Source organism: Pholis gunnellus (assembly GCF_910591455.1).
Source record: "Pholis gunnellus genome assembly, chromosome: 12".
Taxonomy (NCBI): Eukaryota; Metazoa; Chordata; class Actinopteri; order Perciformes; family Pholidae; genus Pholis; species Pholis gunnellus.
In genome coordinates, this window is record NC_136539.1 from 6,101,784 (window position 1) to 6,124,137 (window position 22,354).

Here is a 22,354-nt window from a genome sequence, read left to right on the forward strand (position 1 = left end):
CAGCAAACTAGACATCCTTGAGCCCATCGATCAGCTTCCACGATTGGCTCATCCAATAAGCCCCTCCTGGGCCATGCCTTTGGTTCTGTTCTTCACACCTCGGTCAGCCAGCTTCGTTCCAACCCCCGCTGGCAGACACCTCCTTACATTCTTGGGGCCAGTTCTTTTGTTTGATTCGCCAAACCCCCGCTTCCAGTACACTCCTCACACCTTCCTCTTACAGCATGAAATTACCTATAACATCCAGCACTAGGGATGCTCTAAAACTTAAATTCCTCACACATGCTAATTGGCAACCTATCGGTTTTGAGTTGCAACAGGAGAATCGTTTCCTCTACGTGTGGTTCATAAGGTCCACAAACAGTGGCAGGCTCACTTGCTAGCTTGTCCATATTTATCTCCATCTGCCGTTACAAAAGTCGGTTAACAACAAGTATAGGATATGATGTTAAAAAACGTGCTACAGAAAGATGCTACAATAATACAAATACTTAAAACAATGTGTTTACGAGGGCTTGCTGACAGCCATGACCTTTCTCCACCCACGCTAACTCATCATATTAAAGACTGGACTCTCCCTGGTGAATTATTTATGGAGGAGAAAGGCAACCTGAGGAGATACAGATGCTGAAGCCACACATGACTGCAAGGGCAGCAGCCATTTTGACAGCAGCAATGATGCACCGCACTGTCAATTATTGTATAATGGCCAAGGACAGTGAGTGGGTTGAGGTCAGAGAGAGAGAGAGAGAGAGAGAGAGAGAGAGACAGAGAGAGAGAGAGAGACAGAGAGAGAGAGAGAACCAAAGAGAGAGAGAGACAGAGAGAGAGAGAGAGAGAGAGAGAGAGAGAGAGAGAGAGAGAGAGAGAGAGAGAGAGAGAGAGAGCAGGCTCAAAGATACAAAAAGGCAAAAATATTTGCCCCAAAGTATGTTTGCTTGATGTGTTGTTCAGATATTAAATCTAAATATCTCTGCTGAATGGCGTCTCCTTTCCTCTCTTCCCTCTATAAGGAAGGCAAAAATTAAACCAACAGCACAGATTAAAAACAGATATGCAAAACACAGTGTATGAACATTTTTGAATTTGATCAGAAGTAGGTTTAGAAAATTAAGCTTTTCATTTCGTAATTTTATTTATTCATCTTATACAACCCATAATCACCATCCTCAGTTCTTACAGTTGCAGCTCATGTTTTTACAGCAAATTGCTTCACCTCGTTCATATTTCTGACAGGTGATGTATGGTAATCCTTATCAGGAAGAGGCTGTAAATAGCTGCACACCATTAGCTGCAGTTTTATTTTTTACATGATCGTTTTCAGCAGTTGCTGACGTGTGTGCTGCAGAAGAACAAGAGGGGGATGAAGATGAAAATGTACCTTTTCCAATTGAAATGAGTTCTTTATTAATCTTACCGGTAGAGTAACCATTTGCATCCAAAAGGACGCTTGAGAGAAATCAGACATCGCAATATTAGGTCTCGCCGTTTTTTCCAAGAGTCAGGAACAGGAAGGCACACAACTTATCAGCCCTGTCTATCTAGGTCATGCACGCAGAAACTTCATCTCTACTTCTTAGCTAATTTCAGCTTTCTAAGCTGAAAACTAAAGCGACAATTATCTCTTTAATGCCCCCCCCCGCCCACACACACACACTCTCCAGTGTACATACATTATGGGCAAACCTATTGAGGTTATAAAACTTAATGTAGCCATCCACCACATGCTCACAGAAAAATAAAGAAAACCTTTAAACCTTTTACCACGGGCAGCATAATACAGGAACACAATGATTAATTGGCATGCAGAGTGACTCCGCTGCAGGGTGGTGCATGTGAGATGAAGCAAGACGAAGACAAATGAATGAAATCAACGCATTAACGTAATTACAACATTGGATGACAATACAAATCCTTCCACAGACATATTTAGTTTACGCATTACTGCAGACAGAACGCTCGGGGCCGTACAAGACACCACACTGAAAGCACACACCGCGGCCTTTTTATTGTGTGGCTGTGTTTTCATCATGATGATTAACTGCTTCTTGTCTTTGAAGAAGAATAATCCAAAGATCACGTAACTCCCTAACGCACGTGTCGCTCCCTCTCACAGTCGCTCTGTTGCCACTGTAAAGTTTGTCGCCACTGCAAATCATAAGAGCAGGTCTGTTTATATCAGGGCAGAGGAAGTAAACGGAAGCTCCCTCTCTGGAGGAGCACTCTGCAGCCCTCATGATGTATAAGTGGCCCGAAGACAAAAGAGGCGCAAGAAAGATGTCCTTTGATAGTTCAAATTCTGTCTGCTTTGTATAACATCATTCAAAGGTCATCCTGCTCTAAATCCTCTGGTTAATATTGTATGCTATTTATACCGTCTGAAATATTGAGACTTGACGCAACGCATCCGTTCTTCTTTCAACTTTATCACTTGTTCTTCGTCTGCACATCGAGTTGGCCGATTGTGAGGGAAATGTAAACGTACAGACTTCCATTCCTTTTAAAGAAGTTTAAAAAAATCTCCTACTTATCCATGTTGGTGTCCAAAAGGACACAGTTGGACAAAACAGCCTCACCACGAGGTGTGTTTACGAGATGTTCTGTTGTCTTGTTTTACTGATACATCTTTTCATATATAGACACAAACTAGTTTCACGGGAAGGAGCATTCAGATGGTGCTACGGCGACGACCGTGTTGAGTGAACGTCACACTGTGTGAGATGGGTGTGTCTTGGTCGCAATCTGTGTCCAACTGTCATATATATTTGGGGACGAGGCAAGTCGTGCCATGAAAAGAGAAAAAGAGAAATCTATATGAGAGCAGAAGAATGTCATCAACTCATCCACCTGCGCTGCCACAGCTCGGCAAGGTTTTATTCATTTTTTTTTCACCCAAACTTCTCTTTCATACGGTTTTGGCTTGAGGCTGTGCACATGTGTCCTCTTCCCCCTTAGCTTTTTTCAACAATGCAACAATGTATGCTGTGTCATTTCCTGTCATGTTCTGATTGGTTGGTTTGTAGATGTGGGTCATTGCAGCAGTCACATTGTTTCACAGTGGTGACAAAAGCTCCAAATGGATGTGTGTCACATGTGCAATCTAGGACCACCAATGTGAACCAACAGTAAAAAAAAAAAAAGTTCCTCCATGATGACAATAATATAATATATCACTGTGAGTAGTGTGGAATATCATTTCATTTGAAAGTTGTACATTAGTCATCGTTCATGATGTCAGAAATGAAGAGAATGCTGAAGAAGGCAGAAGGCGTGAAGGGATAAGGGCCTTACAGGTTGTTTGCTCTTAAATCCATTGTTGTCAATGTTGACATGCGGAAGGACACGCGTTCAAAAGTGAGAGGGGCACCGTGCGCAAGCGTTCCCGAGCGTCTATTTGTCAGGCTGCGACGGCTGCGCCCAGAGATAACGATTTTCTTTTTGTATATTCCAACATATGGAACGCTGCGGCGCGCGCTGCACACCATGTGACGAGGAACAACCAATCAGAGCCGGCAGATATCTTTTCTTTAGTAAATATTATGGAAAAGTTAATCGTTTTAGTGCTGGGCTACCCAGAGCTTTATACGATCTGTTTTACGGACTATTTTACGAGCTCTTTCCGTCCAAAGATGTCACAACATCTCGTTAAAAAGGTCAGCCAAACCGAAGATGACAAATCAAGCTGTTAAGCTTCTGTGAGGCATTGCCGGTGCAGGAAATCCGTTTATCTTTGTTTTGGGTTTGTTCAGTTTAGTCAGTGAGGCTTTCTGCTGAACGTCATCATCATCGTCACTTCAGGTTTTGTCCCATAAGACGGATCCGAGCGTCTGACGTCATAAAGTGATCCCACTCTCCTCCTCCTGAAGTCCCTGCTGGTTACTAACAAACGGCGTAATGTCCTTCGCAGATGTCCGCTGTTAATGTTGCTACATGTTATTTTCGTGCTCTGTGTGTGTGTGTGTGTGTGTGTGTGTGTGTGTCAGAACTCCTCCAGTTCCCAAGTGCCTCTAGTGTATTTCAGACTTGCACGCGTGTTTCCCAGCAGAACCTCAAGCAACATTTCAATCTGCCAACAGGCAGTCTGGAAGATGAGACGCTGACAAGAACTGCACAAAAAAAATAAACTGGTCATATAATGACTCGATACAATAATAAGACGAAGAAGAGGAGGTAGAAGAAGAATCTCTTGCTTGTGAAATTGTGGTTTCAAATCTGTTCCTTGACATTCTCCACACTTCTATCATTTCCATGTCACCGCGGTTTTGAAAAACAATATGGAAAAAAGCAAATTACCGAGCACATATTCCAGGGTGCATGGGGATGTCCGCAGCGCCAATTTCTCTTCTCGGTCACATTAAGCAGTTTCATCAGAGCAGTCTCACGCGCTGCACTCAGAGCCCTGACAGGGGTCTGTCTCAGGAGACAGAGAGGGGGGAGGGAGGGAGGGAGGGGGGGGGGGGGGGGGGGACAGCGTTCAGGAACATCACCCTTCTCCCCCATAGATTCCTGTACTGCAGTATGGTTCAGTGTGGCCGACGGTTTTTAAAGTTTGACGGCAAGAAATGATTTGCTCACAGAGGTCATGGCTAGATCTGATTGGTTGAGCCGAAAAACGTGGAAGTCGTCAGATCAGCTGAAAGAGTTGGAAGCAGGAAAACGAAAGGAGAAAAAAAAATGGAATCGGCGGTGAAAAGAAACGCAGTAATACACCAGCAAAGGCAAAAAGAAAAAAAGACTGCCCGCTATTTAAAGTCTGACAACATTTTGCTTTGAAAATGTTTGCAAAAGAATGCCAATGATGGGACTGGAAACAAAGCCAGTTCTCTATCTCCTGCATTCTAGGTTAACACTGCCATCCAACATAAACTGCTCATTTAGTAAACAACAGAAATGATTAACAGTCCATTTCATTCCCTCTCAAACACTTCATCTCCACCGACTGCGGTATCCTCAACCAGGTTCATACAGTCAGTACAGTAGGAGGCTGTTCGAGGGAGCCAATTGAGATTGCTTTGCCTTTTGAAAATAATTAGCAAAGCAAACGTTTGAAACGTCAGGAATTGCTGATGAGGTCATTGGTGTAGGATGTGGCTGACAGCAACATACAAACAGGTGTCTGTGTGGAGATATTTCTATTCTTCTTAGATTTCACAGAACAGTGCAGAGCAAGGAAACTTTTTTAATATTTTTTTTTAATTTTTGGAGATTTGAGTTCATCCTTGAAATGACGTTTAGTGACCCAGATGAAGTGAAGCATTGCTCTTCACGTTAAGTAAGTAAGTGCACTGTTTTCTATGTGGTTTCTTCACTTTTCTTATATCAAACCTGACTGTACAACATCCATTCACTGTTCTCAGTTTGGGCTTCATAATAATGGCTGACTCTAGACCATAGACTGGATATAAGAAGTGGACCATGTCATCGTGATGTCACTCATTGGTTTGTGGACCGTCGTTTTGAAGTCTAGAGTTCGGCAATTTCGCCATTGGCATTTTTAATTTCGTACGTCGCCACGTTTTTTATTTCCGCAACCAATGAACGGAGGTTACCATATTTGGAATGCGGAGTAGTGACGTAGTGATGACTTGCACACGCTGGTGAGGAAAGAGAACGTTCTGTGGTTCACGTATGGCGAGTCCATCTCGTTTGTTTGACTTTGTCTAAACTCAAACAACATGACAGCTGACAGTGTTTTTCATCAAAGAGGTGATGAGCAAAATCATGTACATAATTCTGCTGGATGTGTGCCGGTTGGCACCGATAATGCTCTTTTATGTGGGCGTATATAATGTGTTACATATGCATAATTGCTTTACAGTGCTCACCATGGTGTTTGAAAGTTGAAAAAAAATCACACGTGCAGCTTGTCCCTTTTTTTCGACTTGTTCATAAGCCTATGTAACCATTTCATTTGCGATTGCCACGTAAAGCACTCTGGTTTGCATTTATATGAAAAACATTTAAGTATTGTGACTTGCAGTGGGATTCAGACATGTAATGTCAACCACCACCACTCAAGGGCTCCGACTCTAGAACCACAGTTAACAATAATGTCAGAAATACGTGCCGGTGTGACATTAGCTTTGTTTCAATGCAACAAAGCAATAAGAAGTGGAGATGGGGCTTTGCTTAATTACAGTAATGTACTCATTGTTTCTGCTTCTGTAAAAGTGGGCATGACTAAATGCATTACTGTTTGCAGCACTGCCAAGCTAATCTCACAGAACAATGACATGCCTCCCACGGCTGGCAGGAGCATGTGGGCAGCGTTTGAAGCGGAACACAGGAAACGGAGCGGTGCTTTCTGTGAAGAGGCACAACTGTGCAACGCCGCACGGACGCGCGTGGGCCTGCACATATCTGCACACAGGGGTCTCATTTATAAAACAGCGCGTAGGATCCATAACTAAATGTTTGCGTACGTTCAAAGAAGGAAATGCACGCACGCCAAAAAAGATTCAGATTTATAAAACCTTGCGTACGCCTGCCAGTGAGCTATTTCCTTTTATACTAAATCCCAAAGCCACCTGTAAATGTGCGCAGCTGGTTCAGCCTCACATCCCGCCCTCTATACGCCCACATTCAACCATAAATGGTTAATCAAAGCACCTTATGAATGTTGATGAATCACGTTAAATCAAGCCTAGTTGTTGTTGTTCAGTTTCTAAAATGTGCACATTTCCTACTAATACTACTACTTGTAGGAACTATAATAAAGTCTATTCTTCCCTCACATATTTCAAAGGCGCACAGAGCATGCGTAAATATTAGTGCAGACACATTTTTATCACTCTATGAAGTAGAGTACTTTTTGTGTTGTACAGCACGTCACATACTTGCAGCTGCTTCACAGTAAAAACCATCTTGCAGCAAATACTATAGCCCTTTTTAAACATGCACCTCGTTACATAAATGTTTTGGCAATTGCGGATGTTGGTTTTGTGTCTGATACAGCAACGTAGTCACTTTTGTAGAAAGGCCCCTACAGCAATCTTATTAGGCAATGTTACCACCCCTCTCCCTTACCGTACGATGCACAATCGTCATTATTCAAGTCTTCAATTGCAAAATACACGAGCATTACTGTCTCGAGGTTGTGTGCTTCATGCCAACCAGTCAAGTTGGAGTTTACATCCATGTCTGTACAAAACGTCATCACCTTATTGTTTTATCCTATTAGATATTTGTGTTGAACTGAAGTAATTAGCATTTTCATTTTTAGGTTACAGCCGCAAGACTTGTTTTGTTCGGTCAGAGTCACCTTTGACCACCAAAAATCGAATCAGTTCATCCTTGAGTCAAAGTGGGCGCTTGTGGCAACTTTAAAGAGATTCCCTCTGGGTCTTCAAGAGATATGGTGTGGAGGGAGAGACGGACAACCCGAAAACATCATCTAACCATGATGCAGACTGTGAGAGATCAGAAGGCAGTCTTCTTCCTTGGCATTATTATTATTATTTTCCAACTCTTTACTGTTATCCAGCGGTGCTACCAGTCGTTCTGTGCAGATCCTGAGTGGTCTGAATGATGATGATGATGACTTCTTGTGGACACATAAACCCACAAAAAATAAATGGATTCAAGTATTTATCTTACAGTGAAAAAACACTTTACGTTATCTTTCTGGTATCCTGTATGCACAAAGAATTGTGACACACTTGGAGGCTTTTCAAATGTCTTTTCGTGCTCATAATCGTACCGACTATCCCAAGAACTGTGGCGTATGGTGAGCGAAACGATTTCAAAAGTCAAGTTAATGTATATAATGCTGCCGGATGTGTACAATGCTGTCTGGCACAGACAATGCTCTTTTCTGTGTGCATAATGTTGTCGGGGGTGTGCATAATGGATTATATATGCATGAAGCTGTGCAGTGCTCACAGGAGTGTGTGTATATATATATCTCCAACTCACTGCGATCCAGCAGTGCCACCACTCCTTCCCTGAAGATCCTGTCGGGTCTCAATGAGGCCGTAGAAAACATTTATATAACGGCAGTTAATGTCCGAAAAGGGCTTCATGACAGAGAAAGAGGTTTCAGAGAGGGTATGTTCAGAGCTGCAGAAATGAGGTGCCAGCCTGGAAACAGCCAGGGTCAGCCATCGTGGCGGATGAGATGAGCTCGAACGATGGGAGAGGTGAGGCAGGAGAGGAAGAAGCAGCTGGCACCGCACGCCCACCAGGTCAGCAAAACAAACGCACAGACAGACGGATGAAACATACAGACACACACGTGTGCAGTGAATTAAAGAACAAAGATGAACCGTTGACATCTGATCCATGTCTGGCTTCAGGGATGACTGATTTACAGAGAGGCAAAGTCCCGCCCCTGCCGATGGACCACAGTGAGATCTTAATTCGGAAACAATACCTATGTTAGTCAACGAGGTGAGGTGGAAAAGTTGGTCTATTGATAAAAAGCAAAAACTGACAAAGTGCAACGAAAACAGACTTAAAGAATAAATCATGGAAGGATGGAACATGCAGGAGTCACCTCACTACTTATTATTTTAACCCAAACCACAAAATTTTCCTAAACCTAGCCAAGTAGTTTTGTCACTGACACCTAAAGTTGTTTCGCTATATTTCACAACGTTAAGTTGCACTTTCACAACGGAAGGTGCTGTATGGTCGGTCTGAAGCATAAGCATGGTTATGATAACCGCTAACGCCCACTCAATCGGCTGATAACTTTCAAAATGGGTGGCTGTAGTGGACGGAAACCTTTGTTAATTTGCCTTTTCTTTTGTCTGTTTTTCTGGAAAATGTCATTTGCACTACTTTTGATCAATCCTCTAACTAAATTAGCTGGATGAGAGTTACCGGGAATGATTTGTCATCATGTTATCCTGGATTAGCTAAAGCACGGTTGTTTGACTTGTTTTCTTGTGCTGTATAGTAAAACGACAGTGGTGGTTTGATTCACTACATGTACACTGAGTGGAAAGTAGGGATGTGGACTTCCTTCATTTTAAAATAAAGTACAGTGTATGTAACATTTAAGAACCTACTTTTTAATGAAATGATACGTGCAAATGTTGGGATCCACCCAAGAATGATTTTTGCTTTGCATTATGAAGTTTAAGTCCTGTGAACTTCCAGCCTTAATGAACCACAACAAAGATACCAGGAATATATTTCCCTTTGATTGCCCCATGAGAGTGTATGAGGAAATGACTCAGGAGATGAGTCATGAGATAGAAAAGGGAGTAGGCCAGATAGATGAGCTTAAGTACCGTCAATCACAGTGGCACTTACTCCAATTTGCAAAGTCTCCATCTTCAGCAGAAGAGAGTCTAGGCTATATTTATTCAATTTTATTTGATTAAATCAGCTTTTGTACCACAGAAATCTCCCCAAATTACCTTAGAATAAAGAAGTTTTCTTTATATGTGCTTTTCAAAAGTTACACTCTTGCTCTGCATGTAACTTGTGGATTGCATTTTATTTTTATTTTTTTTAAAGATGTCTGTCCTTAAACTCCAGTCCCGAGGGAAATCTATTTTCAGCCCAACAGCAGCTGTAGGTTAAATCTTCCAGGTAACAGAAACAGACACGACACATATTTAAACCAAGCACACAGCTCCCATGCAGCAGTGTCGACTGCGGCCAATTTATGTGACAAATGACCCATCATTTACACCCATTAATCTCTTCCTTAATGTGTGTGCAGGTGTGCTGTCAACAGGCGCTCTGTGGGGACACGATTTGTGTTGCTCCTCATTATTTTCTCACCGCCTCCCCGAAGCATGGTTAATGGAAATATGTACTTTTAGTTTAATCGGGGCAAGTTAAAGAGGACCTGTCCAGAATGTGTTTGGGCTCAGCAGGTAGGCGTTGTGACCAGGACAGCCGAAGAGCTGCAGAAAATGTGATTTATAGCATTCAACCATCTCATTACCTGACTGTGGCTGTCAGCTGTCAGTGCACACGGGCACATATGCACACACTCACACACTCACAGGACTTTTATAAGTTAGTATAGCTACAGGGTGATTGTGCAGTACAATTGTGTTTCCTCCAAAACCAGGTATAATAACGGACTGTGTGGGTGACTGGCAGATGTTGGCAGTGTGTGTGTGTGTGAGTCTTTCTCAGCCAAGTCAAATGGGTGAATGGCTGTGAGTTGTTGGATGGACTTTAACCTTGTGTGCGTGCATGTGGATGTAGCCCACTCCTGGCTAAGTATACCTCACTGCTAGGTCAGTGAAGAGCAGAGGGATGGACTGTTACTGTACAGCATAAGTGTAGGCAACACAAGTATATCTATAATTTCCAAAAGGTTAACAGAAAACAATCAGCTGACCATTGAAATAATAAAATAAATGACAAAAAAATGTATAACTCAAGGTCCACTTACTAGATTTGTTCTGGTGCTTTTAGCCGCGGGAAAAGCATGTTCCATAATTAAGTTCATATCAGCCTCGCATCACGTTTGCAGTAACACACACTGACACGTGGTTAACATTGGTTGGATAAAATGAACATGGTTTGTATTAAAATAATACCGTAACAATGTAACTATGGTAAATAACGACAGCCCTTTGTAACAACATTGCGTAACAAACGTTTTATCCACTTAATGATTGATGGTGAAAATAATTGGCACATTAGTTGGTAATAATCGTTATTTGCAATAATAATTATAACTTGCTGAAACTTCTGTCTTGCAAAAGATCGGTCGCAAAAATACTTAAGTGAATGAAACACACAAGACGCATTTGTTGTATTTATATTCTCTTTTAATATATCTTAAAAAAATGGATATACAATCTGAGAAAGAGACGGTTGAGGATATGAAGAAGAACAAATCGTTAATCTTCTCCTCTGGCCCAAACATGGCGTTAGCCGAAGCAGAGATATGGTCGCAATAGCATCTTGGGAGAAATGAACACTGCAACTGCCAAACTAAAGGACATATGACAAGTCGGAGTATTAGTAAGGCTAACATTAAGTACAGAGTACGGGGCTACCGTATCCTGGAGGCCACTGCTACCACGACAATGAACTGCCATGGCGATAGGCAGTTACATTAGCCTTCCAGGTTTGAGTGGTCCAACACCATGCTGGAAAATACCACACAACGCCCACATTCACATTTGCTTTCAACGGACCAGGTTATTTTGTCATATTATGAGGTCCTTTATTTCAGCAGAGTCAGTGTTCCCTGTTATTCGGTTTACTTTCACCTAGAAAAAGCTAACAATTTGAGCTGCTGAACCCTGGGCCAGAATAACAGAAGGAGGAGCAAGAGGGAACCAGAGCATGCTAACAAGTCACATCATTTCAACACGTCATACTTTAACTGCCCACACACACACACGCTCAACAAGCACATGATATCAGTCTTTGCACACACACACACACACACACACACCTTTGACATAAAATTTCAATCTTCAACAACTATATTTCTGACATCCTTAGTAAATGCACCACTGGTCAGATCACATAGACTTTGCCTCATGCAGACGTGGGAACACGAAGCTGAATGGAGTGAGAACAGTGTAGATGTTCAGATATACGACTCAAACTGGAGGCACAATGCTAGCCAGGACCAAGCACAACACACACACACACACACACACACACACACACACACAAACCCTAGCATACGTAGAACACCCCCTCACTGGCTAACTCAGTGACAGCCTCTCTTTCTTTCTCTATCTACCACACATACAAAATGAACACGCAGTTTATGGCCAAAATCCACAATGGCAGTGGAATAGCAGCACCTACTCAAGTTCACCAGCAAGCTAACGAGTGAGCTAGCAAGCATTGTAGCAAGCAAGCATGCCAACTGGCTACCGAGTGAGCGACTTGTTTACTTCCAGTCCTCCAAACCTGTCCGGAGTGCAACACCTCCAATGTACGTACACTTTGTATGGATGTCAAGAACGACGCATAACTGAGGAAAAGTCAGAGTCCTCGCGCAGAGGAAAGTGAAAGACTTTCACTTGTTAGCTAGCTAGCTAGTAAGCTCACTCGCTGGCGTGTTACCTCACTGGCCTGCTTGCTAGCTAGTTAGCTTGCTATCTAACCGCTTCTACTGTATGAACCTCTGCAATTATCTAGAGGTTCACATCCAATGACAGTTAAAACATACAGTTGATACACACACAAAGAGAAAGGGAGAACGCAGTTCTGTCCCTCCAGATGAACACACTCTACACGTTAGCTTGGGAAATTCCCACAGCAACCAGAGTGAAAATGTGCGTACAATGCAGTCCTAACAGTCTTAGGACAGTAAATTGTCTTTTATTCCATATTGCAGCACAATGACAATGACATGAAACAATAACTGTGAGGTAAAAGTGCCGGCTATCAGCTTTAAAGGAATACTTCACCCACAAAATGACCATTTGTATATCAGGAAAAATAAAAAGTTTTCTTCAAGAATTCAAGTCCTAATTTTAGGACCATGATCGTACATATACAGATCAATGACATCTTGTTCTTTAGCTGCTAAACGCTCCCCAGCTAGACGCTAACTGTGTCCGTTTGCTGTGAACGGTGAGAATAAACCAAAACAGTAAAGTTTTGGGACCGTACAAAAAAAAGGTACAATTCCTACACTGTTATGGATTTAAAATAATAAAAGAACCTTAATCAGTACTTTAAACTCATAGTTATTGTTTCACCTTAAACCCATTGAAGTACAGAGCGACCACACACCAAAAATAGTGCCATTGTCAGTACTTTGATTGCACTGTAGTATGAATGAACCTCTCCATCCTCCTAGTGGTTGTGTGGTTGGTTGTTTGTGTGTGTGTGTGTGTGTGTGTGTGTGTGTGTGTGTGTGTGAGACACAAGGGGGACTGATGGAGGAAAGACGACAAAGGGCAGCGAGGAGAGGTGAAGCTGAACACAGTACAAAACATTTGGCTGTGGTTTTAGTAGTCGTACTTTATCCCACTGGAGCTGAACACACAAAACAGAGAGTGTGTATGCGAGTGGTGTGCGTGGGTATGCACATGCAAGGAGAATGACAGAACGGACAACGCGGTCATTCACATGCTGTCTAGTGGAGCTGGAGGCCTGTGTACACGTATGTTTATCTTTTATTACAGGATGTGACGCTGTGTGTGTTTATGTGACTGTGAACTCATGCATTTTTCTCTTTAGTGACACAAACATAGCAGGCACTGAAACAGTGAACTGATAGCAACAGATATTCTGTCTCTTAAATTCGTCAATTTTCTTTTCTTCAAATAGCTGAAAGCGACTTTATTTTTTTTTGAGCGCCGGTTCATCCCCACATCCCTTGCCGGTCGTTGCCGTGGCTCGTCTCCGACTCCGGCTCAGGGACTCCTCGGGGGAAGCGGCTGCATTTAGTGATTTCGCTGTGGTCAGCGGGACACTCAATCTATTAGGATGATTAAAGCGTCATTTTCTTTTGTATGCAAGTCTTTACTCAAACGCATCGTTTTTGTATTTTCTTTTTCTTATTTTGTTCTTGCAATGTGGAGTTTATTGCATTATTGTGAACAGCAGGGCAGCATGGGGAGAGTCAAAGAGTCAGTTGTTGATTGACATGTGTGTGTGTGTGCGGGGGGGGGGGGGGGGGGGGGGGGGGGTAGTTGGCCAAGATTAGCAGAGGCAAGGTAGAGCAGTTTGGTTGGTTGGTGCAGGCTGACTCAGGAAGTCCATGCTTCTATCATCTGGCGTAGCGCTTGATGTAATCTTGAACCTTATTCCGAAAGTCCTCCTAGATTGGAGAAAGGTAAAGAGAGAATATGAGAGTTAGATGGAGAAGCCAGATATCACACATTTGTAGAAAGCGAATGAGAGTCAAGAGTGAAAAACCGAATTATTACTAATGTTAAAAAAAGACAATCATTCATTGACATAGGCACACAGCAAGATTCATTTTTGGCCAACTCCCCAATTAGTGAGCCGATTTAACCATAAATCACTTGCTTGTTCCAGACACTTTAAAACGCTATGACGCTTTTTGCGCTTTGTAGCTGCTTTAAATTAGAATTTGAAAAGCTTATATACTTTTGCATATTTGACTACGTTCTTTTCAATTGAATTGCATTTTGATCATTCAGAGAACAGCTTATCTAGTGTAGGTGTCTGGTGTGAAAGAGTAGCACATTATATCTTATTCATGATGTCTGTCATTCGAGTTGACTTTCTCCTTCCGGTCGTGTCTGCCCCCTCCAACCCCCTTTATAGGTTTTCTTCTCCTATTAATCATGCCCCTGCTGGTCGTACTTGGCTTCTTTCCATCCCTCCGTCACTCCCTTTGACCCGTCTGTCCTGGTTACATCCGGCCTGATAGAGCCCTGCGTGACCTCTCCTGGCAGCCCTCTTTCCTTTCCTCGGCTCTGTCCATCGTTTCAAGCCTACGTGTATTTTTTCTTCGCCCACTGGTATTTAACTTGGTTTGTTTGTTCATTCTCTTCATATTTCCTGCAAACTATTCTTTGACACATCAGGCGGAATGTTTACACACACGTACACACACACACGTACACACACGTACACACACGTACACACACACACACACACACGTACACACACAGCCATGGATTTGGTCAAAGGCTGCTATCCCCTCTAAAAGCATTTCCTTTATTCCATATGTACAGGAACGTGCACGGCTTAGCAGAGCTGCATTGTGGATCGACACGTTGTACATCATAGGAACTGTTGTAATTGGTCGCACGCTGTCTGCGGCTACGGGGACATTCTTTTTCCGGGATTAATGATGATGCAGCCGGCATTGCTTCGGCAGCATCAATGTTACCCATAGAACTGAATTACTGCTGAAACAATTCACATTGCTTCTGAACGTGGCTCTGATCAGCAGTTTGATCACACCTGTGTCCAATCAGATTTCGAATTAGAAACAACAAAAAGGTCCCACATCTCAATTTACAATTAACATCACTAAGATACACTTTAATATTTACTAGGGGTTGGGGGAAAAATCGATACAGCATAGTATCGTGATATTTTGCATGGCGATATTGTATCGATACACGGAAGCCAAGTATCGATCTTTTATTCTATAAACTATAAACTTTTTGGTACTAGAAAAATAAAATCAATTGCTTTTTCAGTCCACTAGATGGTGCTGAGTTGTTTTCTGGTGAGGTCAGAAGAGTCATGGGTCAGTGAGATTGGTAGGAAGTTGGTCAAAACAAAGAGAGACATCGATCGGAGAAAGAAATGCGCCGTCCGCGTTTGAAACAGACGTCTGGACTTATTTGGATTTTTATTTAACAAGGAAGGCCGTCGCGGAGTTTTTCCACTGACACAGCTGTGCCCAAACTCTATAGATTAACGCGGCGCGAATCGCGTTAATCGCGTGACAGTGTTGGTCAGTCTGTCTGCTTGACAATCCCATTTTGCTGCAATAAAAATGATTGAATAGAGATGAACAGACTGAGAACTTTATTTTATTAGATAAAACATGTTGACAGTTTTCCTTTGGGGACATCATTTGCGGTTGAAAAAAGGTAATAAATCGCAATATATGTTATCGCAATACTCAGCATATTGCAGTATCGCGATAATATCGCAGTATCGTGATAATATCGTATCGCGGGATCTCTCACGATTCCCACCCCTAATATTTACCCACTTTATTTGTGGCTAAACTAATAGTGTGCTGCATGTAGAGATATCATTTAGTTTCTATGTTTGCATCCTCCTTCCTCAGCCTCTCTCTGTCTCTCTCTCTCGTCCTGTCTTAACTTGTTAGCCCCATCACTCCTTCATCAGCGCAGCGGTCCTGGTCATAACGTGACGTGTCATGTCCCCGCTGTCCAGCGTCAAATTTCACACGCGAGTGGCGCACTGATTTAGCCACAGCTCCGGCGGGGTGGTCACACACACACACACACACTGCTGGGGCTTGAGGCGAGATTCAGAGGACGTGAGAAAAACCGAGAGTCGGAAAGAGAGAGAGACGGGGGAAAAAGATGCATGACAGATGACAGACAGGACTGCTGAAAAGCTGCCAGCGGCAAAAACTCCAGCAGCGATCCGCCCACAGCAGGATGATGGATTGGCTCTTTTGCCGCTGAGGGAGCTCTCCCTCGAGGCCCTATTTTAATGCCACAAGTGCAGCGAACAGAGCAAAGTGGTTGGGGTTGACGGTAGGGCTGCAACTAACGATTATTTTAATAATCGATTAATCTGTCGATTATTTTTCCGATTAATCGATGAATCGGATAAAAAAAAACTAAAAACAAAAAAGCATTAATTTCCAACCCTTTATTCAAAAACAGAACTGACAGTGCAAATTCATAGTGCCAAAAATATTCAGAAAGTGCACAAACTTGCTCCTTGAACATCCCTGAGTTGTTAAAGTAATAATTAAAAAAAAAAACTGGACTAATATCACGAGTGGGGTTCAGCGGGTTACCCACGCCTCTCGGCGAAGGGTAGACACACGCTGATCCACACATTTTGTTCATCTGTTTGTGTAAAATGGACAGCACGAGTAAATATGGGATGTTTGTCACCGCTCATCCATCTGTCTGTCTCTCTGGCATCTTCTGTCGACCCAGCTGTCTCTAACAAGCTTTTGCAAACATTTGCGAGAAAATCCACGATAAACGCAGACTTAAACAGACCCACTGTACAAACGTCATGCCACTTATAAAATGAGGGAGTAGAAGGTTTGCGGGTTGCACAACCCTATTAACGCCATCTCAAACTAATTTACAAGATAAATTTACAGAAATTGTACTCCTTTCTTACTCACCCCTCCTTCTATCTTACAACAGAAATCTGGCTGAGACTGCAAATTACTCTGGCGTTCATTAGTTTGAAGACTCCAAGCACACCCTGCAGTCGATTACAAACTTTGCACAGCTTACTTTTTTTTTTTCTTGGCTCTATTTCCCACTGCAGAAGGCAATTAATTCTCCTCTCCAGCGATCTGTGCAGGTACTCAAAATATGTACCGTCATCTGAAGGGAGGGGATGCAAATTAAACCCTGCGGGTGCAAACGGTTACTTTAAAATCTGCTAAAAGTGGGTAAATAAGCAACGGAAAGCCCCCGCATGGATCAGGTAAACAGACTGCAAAAGGGGGAAAGATGAAGGGGAGGTGTGAACGGGGAATAGAGAAGAGAGAGATGCAGGGATGCAGAGGTGTGTGAGAACACTCAACAGTTCTGGGTGTTTTCAAACTTCGGCTGGCTGAGGATTTTAGTCAAAATGTCAAAGCCCCCTCGTCACATCTGGTGCGGGTTTCATGTAAGTGAACTCCCAGCGTGGTCCGCTGGGATGTCGAAGCCTTCCGCTCCACACTCAAACGTTGAGTGATGGCGTCGACTGAGCGTGTCACATCACGACTTTCTTTTAATTTTATGCAGCACTGAGGATGAAGTATAAAGAGATGTAAGTGTTGAGCTTATCCACACCGAATACTTAGGGACTGTGTTTGATGACGGACTAAGATTTCATGAAAACACAGATGGCATTGAGGAGAAAAAAATGGCTCGATGGTGTCTTGACTGTTGACCTCTTAGTATTTATATTTGTTCATGTATTTGCTGCTTTACAAGCCTTCATCAAGAGGACAAGAATCGATCTTGGCGCTAACCTTAGCTCTAATGTTATCAGCTCTCTGGCACAGTTTAATACTGAACAATTCCTCTAGTAAGATTTTTTTAATGACCCACTACGTGTTCTTTAAAATGAATACTTCAGCCACAAAATGACCATTTGTATATCAATTACTCACCATGTGTTACCTTGGATTCTTGAAGAGAAACCTTGTTGTAAGCGGATAAAAAGTGCTTTTGTCTCATTTATTCGGCCCTATGCACACTACTTCCTAAACGCACGCATATTCGCTAAAACCTTACTATTTAACACACTTTCGCATGAACAGTCTCAAGCTTGTGAAGGAGTGCTACTCGTCCGTGCGAGTCTGAAGGGTTTTTAATAGTACGTTTTTTTTTGCAAAGATGCATGTGTTTGGGAAGTACACAGCATAGGACAGGATAAATATGACTTGGTTTATACTGCATGAGGGGTGTGAGAGTTTGTAAACAAATGTTTTGATATAGTTTTGCTGTTGTTGAACTCGGCCCCTATTCGTTTCAGTTCATCGAGACTTTTCTCCGTTATCTTTTTACTCTTGGTTCCCCGTGGAGACATGACAGAAATGATTTCTTTTAGAATTCAAGGCGACACAGGTTGAGTAATTGATTCACAAATGAACGACTGTGGGTGAATCATCCCTGTGAAGCTTTCAGTATTGCTTTTTAGATTGCCTGTATATATAACAAGTCGTAGGACGTTTGGTTTATTAAATGTATTTATAAACTAAACTGAAGAGAGAGCTGGGAAAGGGATATGGTTTGCAGGTGTAAGCGTACATAAAACTTATCGTTTATAAAAAGTGATTAATCCACATGACTCTTTGGAAGTACGTTTTGGCACTCTTTAAAGTTGTTGGTATTTTTAAAAAGCAAACTCAAGACCTACCTCTTTACTCTGGTTTTTAATTGAGCTTTAAATATTTATCATTCTTATTATTAATTGTATGTTATCTTTGTAGTCTGGCTAGTGCTGGGCGGTATACCAACCGGTATACTGACGTTTTGCGAGTTTGTCGAGCCACTGTTGTTGTTGACGCTGGTGGCAACACGAGCAACTTATTTCATCACCTCAGCAGAAAACATGTGTTGGAATACCAAGAGTGTGATTGCGGTCGTCGGATTCGAGGCCGTCAACCAGTAACGCGAGTGAAAGTGAAGCCAAAGGGTCAGACCTTGAAGAGGCTTTTGCCTGAAGCGCTGCATATGACAAGAAAAGCAAGCGGCGGAGCGACATTACGAACGCAATAACGATCCAGCTATGCAAGGACATGGTCCCGCTACAGACAGTATTATATTATATTTTGTTACCATTTCAGTCTGGGTTTGAATTGGGCTTTATTTCTGTATATTTCTTGCTATTTATTTTGTTTTACCTTATGAGTTTTCTTTTTTAAGATTTTTAATTATTATATTACACCACTTTGTTCCGTCTTTCTGAGCATCATTTATTTCAAATCCTACCTCTGTTTGTTGGAGGTAGCCGTCAGGGCCAGCAAAACCTTCTCTGCTGGCCTAGACCAGTGATTTTCAACCGCTGTGCCGCGCGTGAGAGATCGCCAGGTGTGCCGTGGGAAAACGTCCAATTTCACTTAATGAGTCCAAAAAAATATTATTTAGTTGTTGCAAATACTTTGCCATCGTTGAGCGTCTGAGGTCCAATATAGTGTCTGGCTAAGTAATAATACTCTTCCATGCCAGTGGGTGACAGTAGGTAGCGAAATAATGACCTTGTTAATTTAAAACAGTAGAATTAAATGACGCGCGGGAGAGGTTGCGGTGACAAGACGAACCGGGATGGAGAAATATTTGAGAAGGAAAAATGCAGACTCTGAACTGGGCCCTGGACAAAATAACCCAGATGAAAAGCCTCGTAAGGATCAACACATTGAGAGACTTGTCATTATATTGTCGGCATATATCCGGCCCTCGGTACAACGGCCCGCCAGAAAATATCATTGTTTATCATAACTGGCCGCCACAACGTTTTTGAACTGCTTTTGTTTTTAACACTACTGTGTTCACTTTTCCATGGTGTCATTTTTATGATATGGTTAATATTGTTCCCTCTGATGTGAATAATATCTGAATGGTGCCGTTGAGTGTGCGGTGGAATGCGTGTTTTAGTGCCGCAGTTTTGCTGGAATGTGCAGAGGCCTGTTGCATCGTGTTATTTGGGTTTTATGTTTTTCTACCTGCTTTGTTGTCATATAAATGTGTGACTGGTTCTTGTCATTGTGTTAATTACATTGATTTTGACTGTATGCATTGTCTGTTAATGACGAAGCATCCCGTCATGCTGGCATCATAATGAGGATATTATGGAGGTGGTTCAACTGAAGTAGGACAGCACTGAAGGCCCAGATATAAAATACACGGCCCGCCACTGTGTTATTATCAAATGTTTTATTAATTACAAAGTTACTTATTGTTATTGGGGGGTGTTCTGTTTAAAGCACTTTGTGCTCCATTGTATTTGTATGATAAGTGCTATACAAATAAAGTCTGATTGATTGATAAGTACTGTACTCTTGAGTAGTTAGCCCATTTGTTGACACTGGGGATTTGTTAAACAGCAGCGGAGCCAGTCTCATCGCTCTGACGAGACGTCGACAGCGATAAAGCGTGACGCCTTACATTTCATCTCTCGACAGCTGTACAAGCAACAGTATGAGAGGAAGCGAGATATAATCAGATAATAGCACAGCTGAGATGCAATCTCCAGGCATGGGTCTGAAGGGAACGGATAATTACTGTGACAAATATCCCCCAACAATAGGGATCCAATGTCTGTCTCGAGCACACAGCAGCAGTGTGGATGCTCGCTGAACCAGAGCCTTGAAGAAAGGAAGTTCCTGTGACAAGATGTGCCTCACCCGCCTCCTTATTTTGCATTGCTGTCCATCAACATTTGCATTCCCAATACAGTGACCCTCGTCTTTCCAGGAAATCTATTTGCATGAATCGTCCTCCACCTCGCAAAGAATTCGGCGTGAGTAGTTTGTACTTCTCTATTCAATTGGCAGGTTCCACCGGCCGGCAAGACGAATAACTTTAAATGAATAAATAAAGAAAAGAATATTCCTCTTTCTTAACTTCCACCCTAACGGTAAGTCGGCAACTCCATCCACAAACTGAAAGTTGGTGCAGTTGCTATGGCACACACACACGGAACTGAGACGGACAGCAGCAGGGATCCGAGCTGTCAGCGTGTCCTCTGAAGACCACCGTCTTTCACTGCCTCACTGCCACTTTGACACTGAACTGACTGAACAGGTACGCTCCATAATGAGGTGCTGCATTTGACTGTAGTACTTGTATGTTGACTTCGTCATATAAGACAAATAATGATGAAGTATTTTGTCTGTTTTTTGTTACATTATTGAGATGCGGTGTGTAAAACTGACATCCGAGGGAACGTTAATGGTGAAAACACGCCGTGATTGACATGTTGATATTCAAACGCAACTTTGTTTTTGTATTTATGGGAATTCTTGGCCACATTTATATCATGAATAAATAGCTTTGTAAGATACCCAACAACAAAAAAATGTTTTGCTTTCAATCTATTGAGCCGGCAGTAACCGAACTGGTTGGTGGTCGCTGCAAACTGCTGCCTCAGCACGTACTTTATCATAGTTTTGCTGCTTATGTACTAGGTACAGAGCTGGATGTAAAAGGTAGACACGCAGATACATTTGGAGACATGTTACAAAAACACTCAAACCGAACAACGACGATGCCAGCTAGCCCCAAGTATCAGGCTACAAACTGTAAAATAAAAATTAAAAAAACAAGAAGAAAAACAATATTGATAATCCGTGACCAATGTTGTTCCTGTTTTCATGTGACTGAGGAACCGCCCTGATGTCTCTTCCTCCGTTGGTACTCTATTGAGACCCCACAGCGCCACAGGGATCGATGCTTAGAGCAGAAAAGCTAATAACGGGGACAGAAACCAGATCAGGATCCAGTAAATGGGGTGCTTGTTTTTGTATTTGTGCGTGCTTGCGCTTGACATGATGGATTATTGACCGAAGAGGCTAAGCCACTGGAGGTAGCCGAGGAAGCCAGAGCGTGAGCGTGTAAGAGAGACTCACACTGATGAGCAACAATCGATGTCGATGTAGAGAATTTAGCAAGCGGAGGACGGCGATGAGGATCGTTTGAACTCCGGAGTCCCAGCCTCCATGCTCCGTTATCACGGAGGTATAATATCACATCAGGGTAAAAACCTCTTGCAATATATCTCGGATACATTGCCAACAACATGATGTTGCTATACTGCCGACTTCAGAACTCTTCTGCTTCCTGGCAGATGAGCCTGGTGCCATTTTATAGACTTTCGACATTTAAATAATGACGCGTGTTCTTGATTATATATTCTTATTGTTCTTATTATATATTTTTCTGATATTTTGACCATTTTAAGGGCATGTTTCCCTCTTTTTCTCCCACGTAACACATGCGGTATTGCGATGCACTCTAGATGACTGATGCAATATGTTGCAGTTTATTTGGTACACCTGTAGGATCTCATGCAATCTAATATAAAGTCCTATATTCTATCCTGTCTTGGTGAACGTTAACACTTCTGTTGTTGTGCGATGACTCAATAATATGGTATTTTTTGGGGCTAATGTTGTCATTGAGGTTGCCATTGAGTGGTGTTTTTTAATGCCCTGCTCCCCTCACGTATGTATTTCTTAATACATACTGCTGCTGTTTGAAAGCAAAATGCCTGTTTAATATTTACTTTTTTTGTTTTCCAAATTCTTTCTGAA

General features: G+C 42.4%; 1 protein-coding gene across 1 annotated transcript in view; it reads right to left on the reverse strand.

Moving 5' to 3' along the window:
- Positions 1-10,730: 10,730 nt before the first annotated feature.
- Positions 10,731-22,354, reverse strand: part of ube2f (ubiquitin-conjugating enzyme E2F (putative)) — a 36,460-nt gene continuing 24,836 nt past the window's right edge. Inside the window, exon 10 of the mRNA XM_079170336.1 lies at positions 10,731-13,711. Within this exon, the coding sequence (XP_079026462.1) occupies positions 13,661-13,711 (51 nt within the window). The 3' untranslated portion in view covers positions 10,731-13,660. The remainder of the gene's footprint in view (positions 13,712-22,354) is intronic.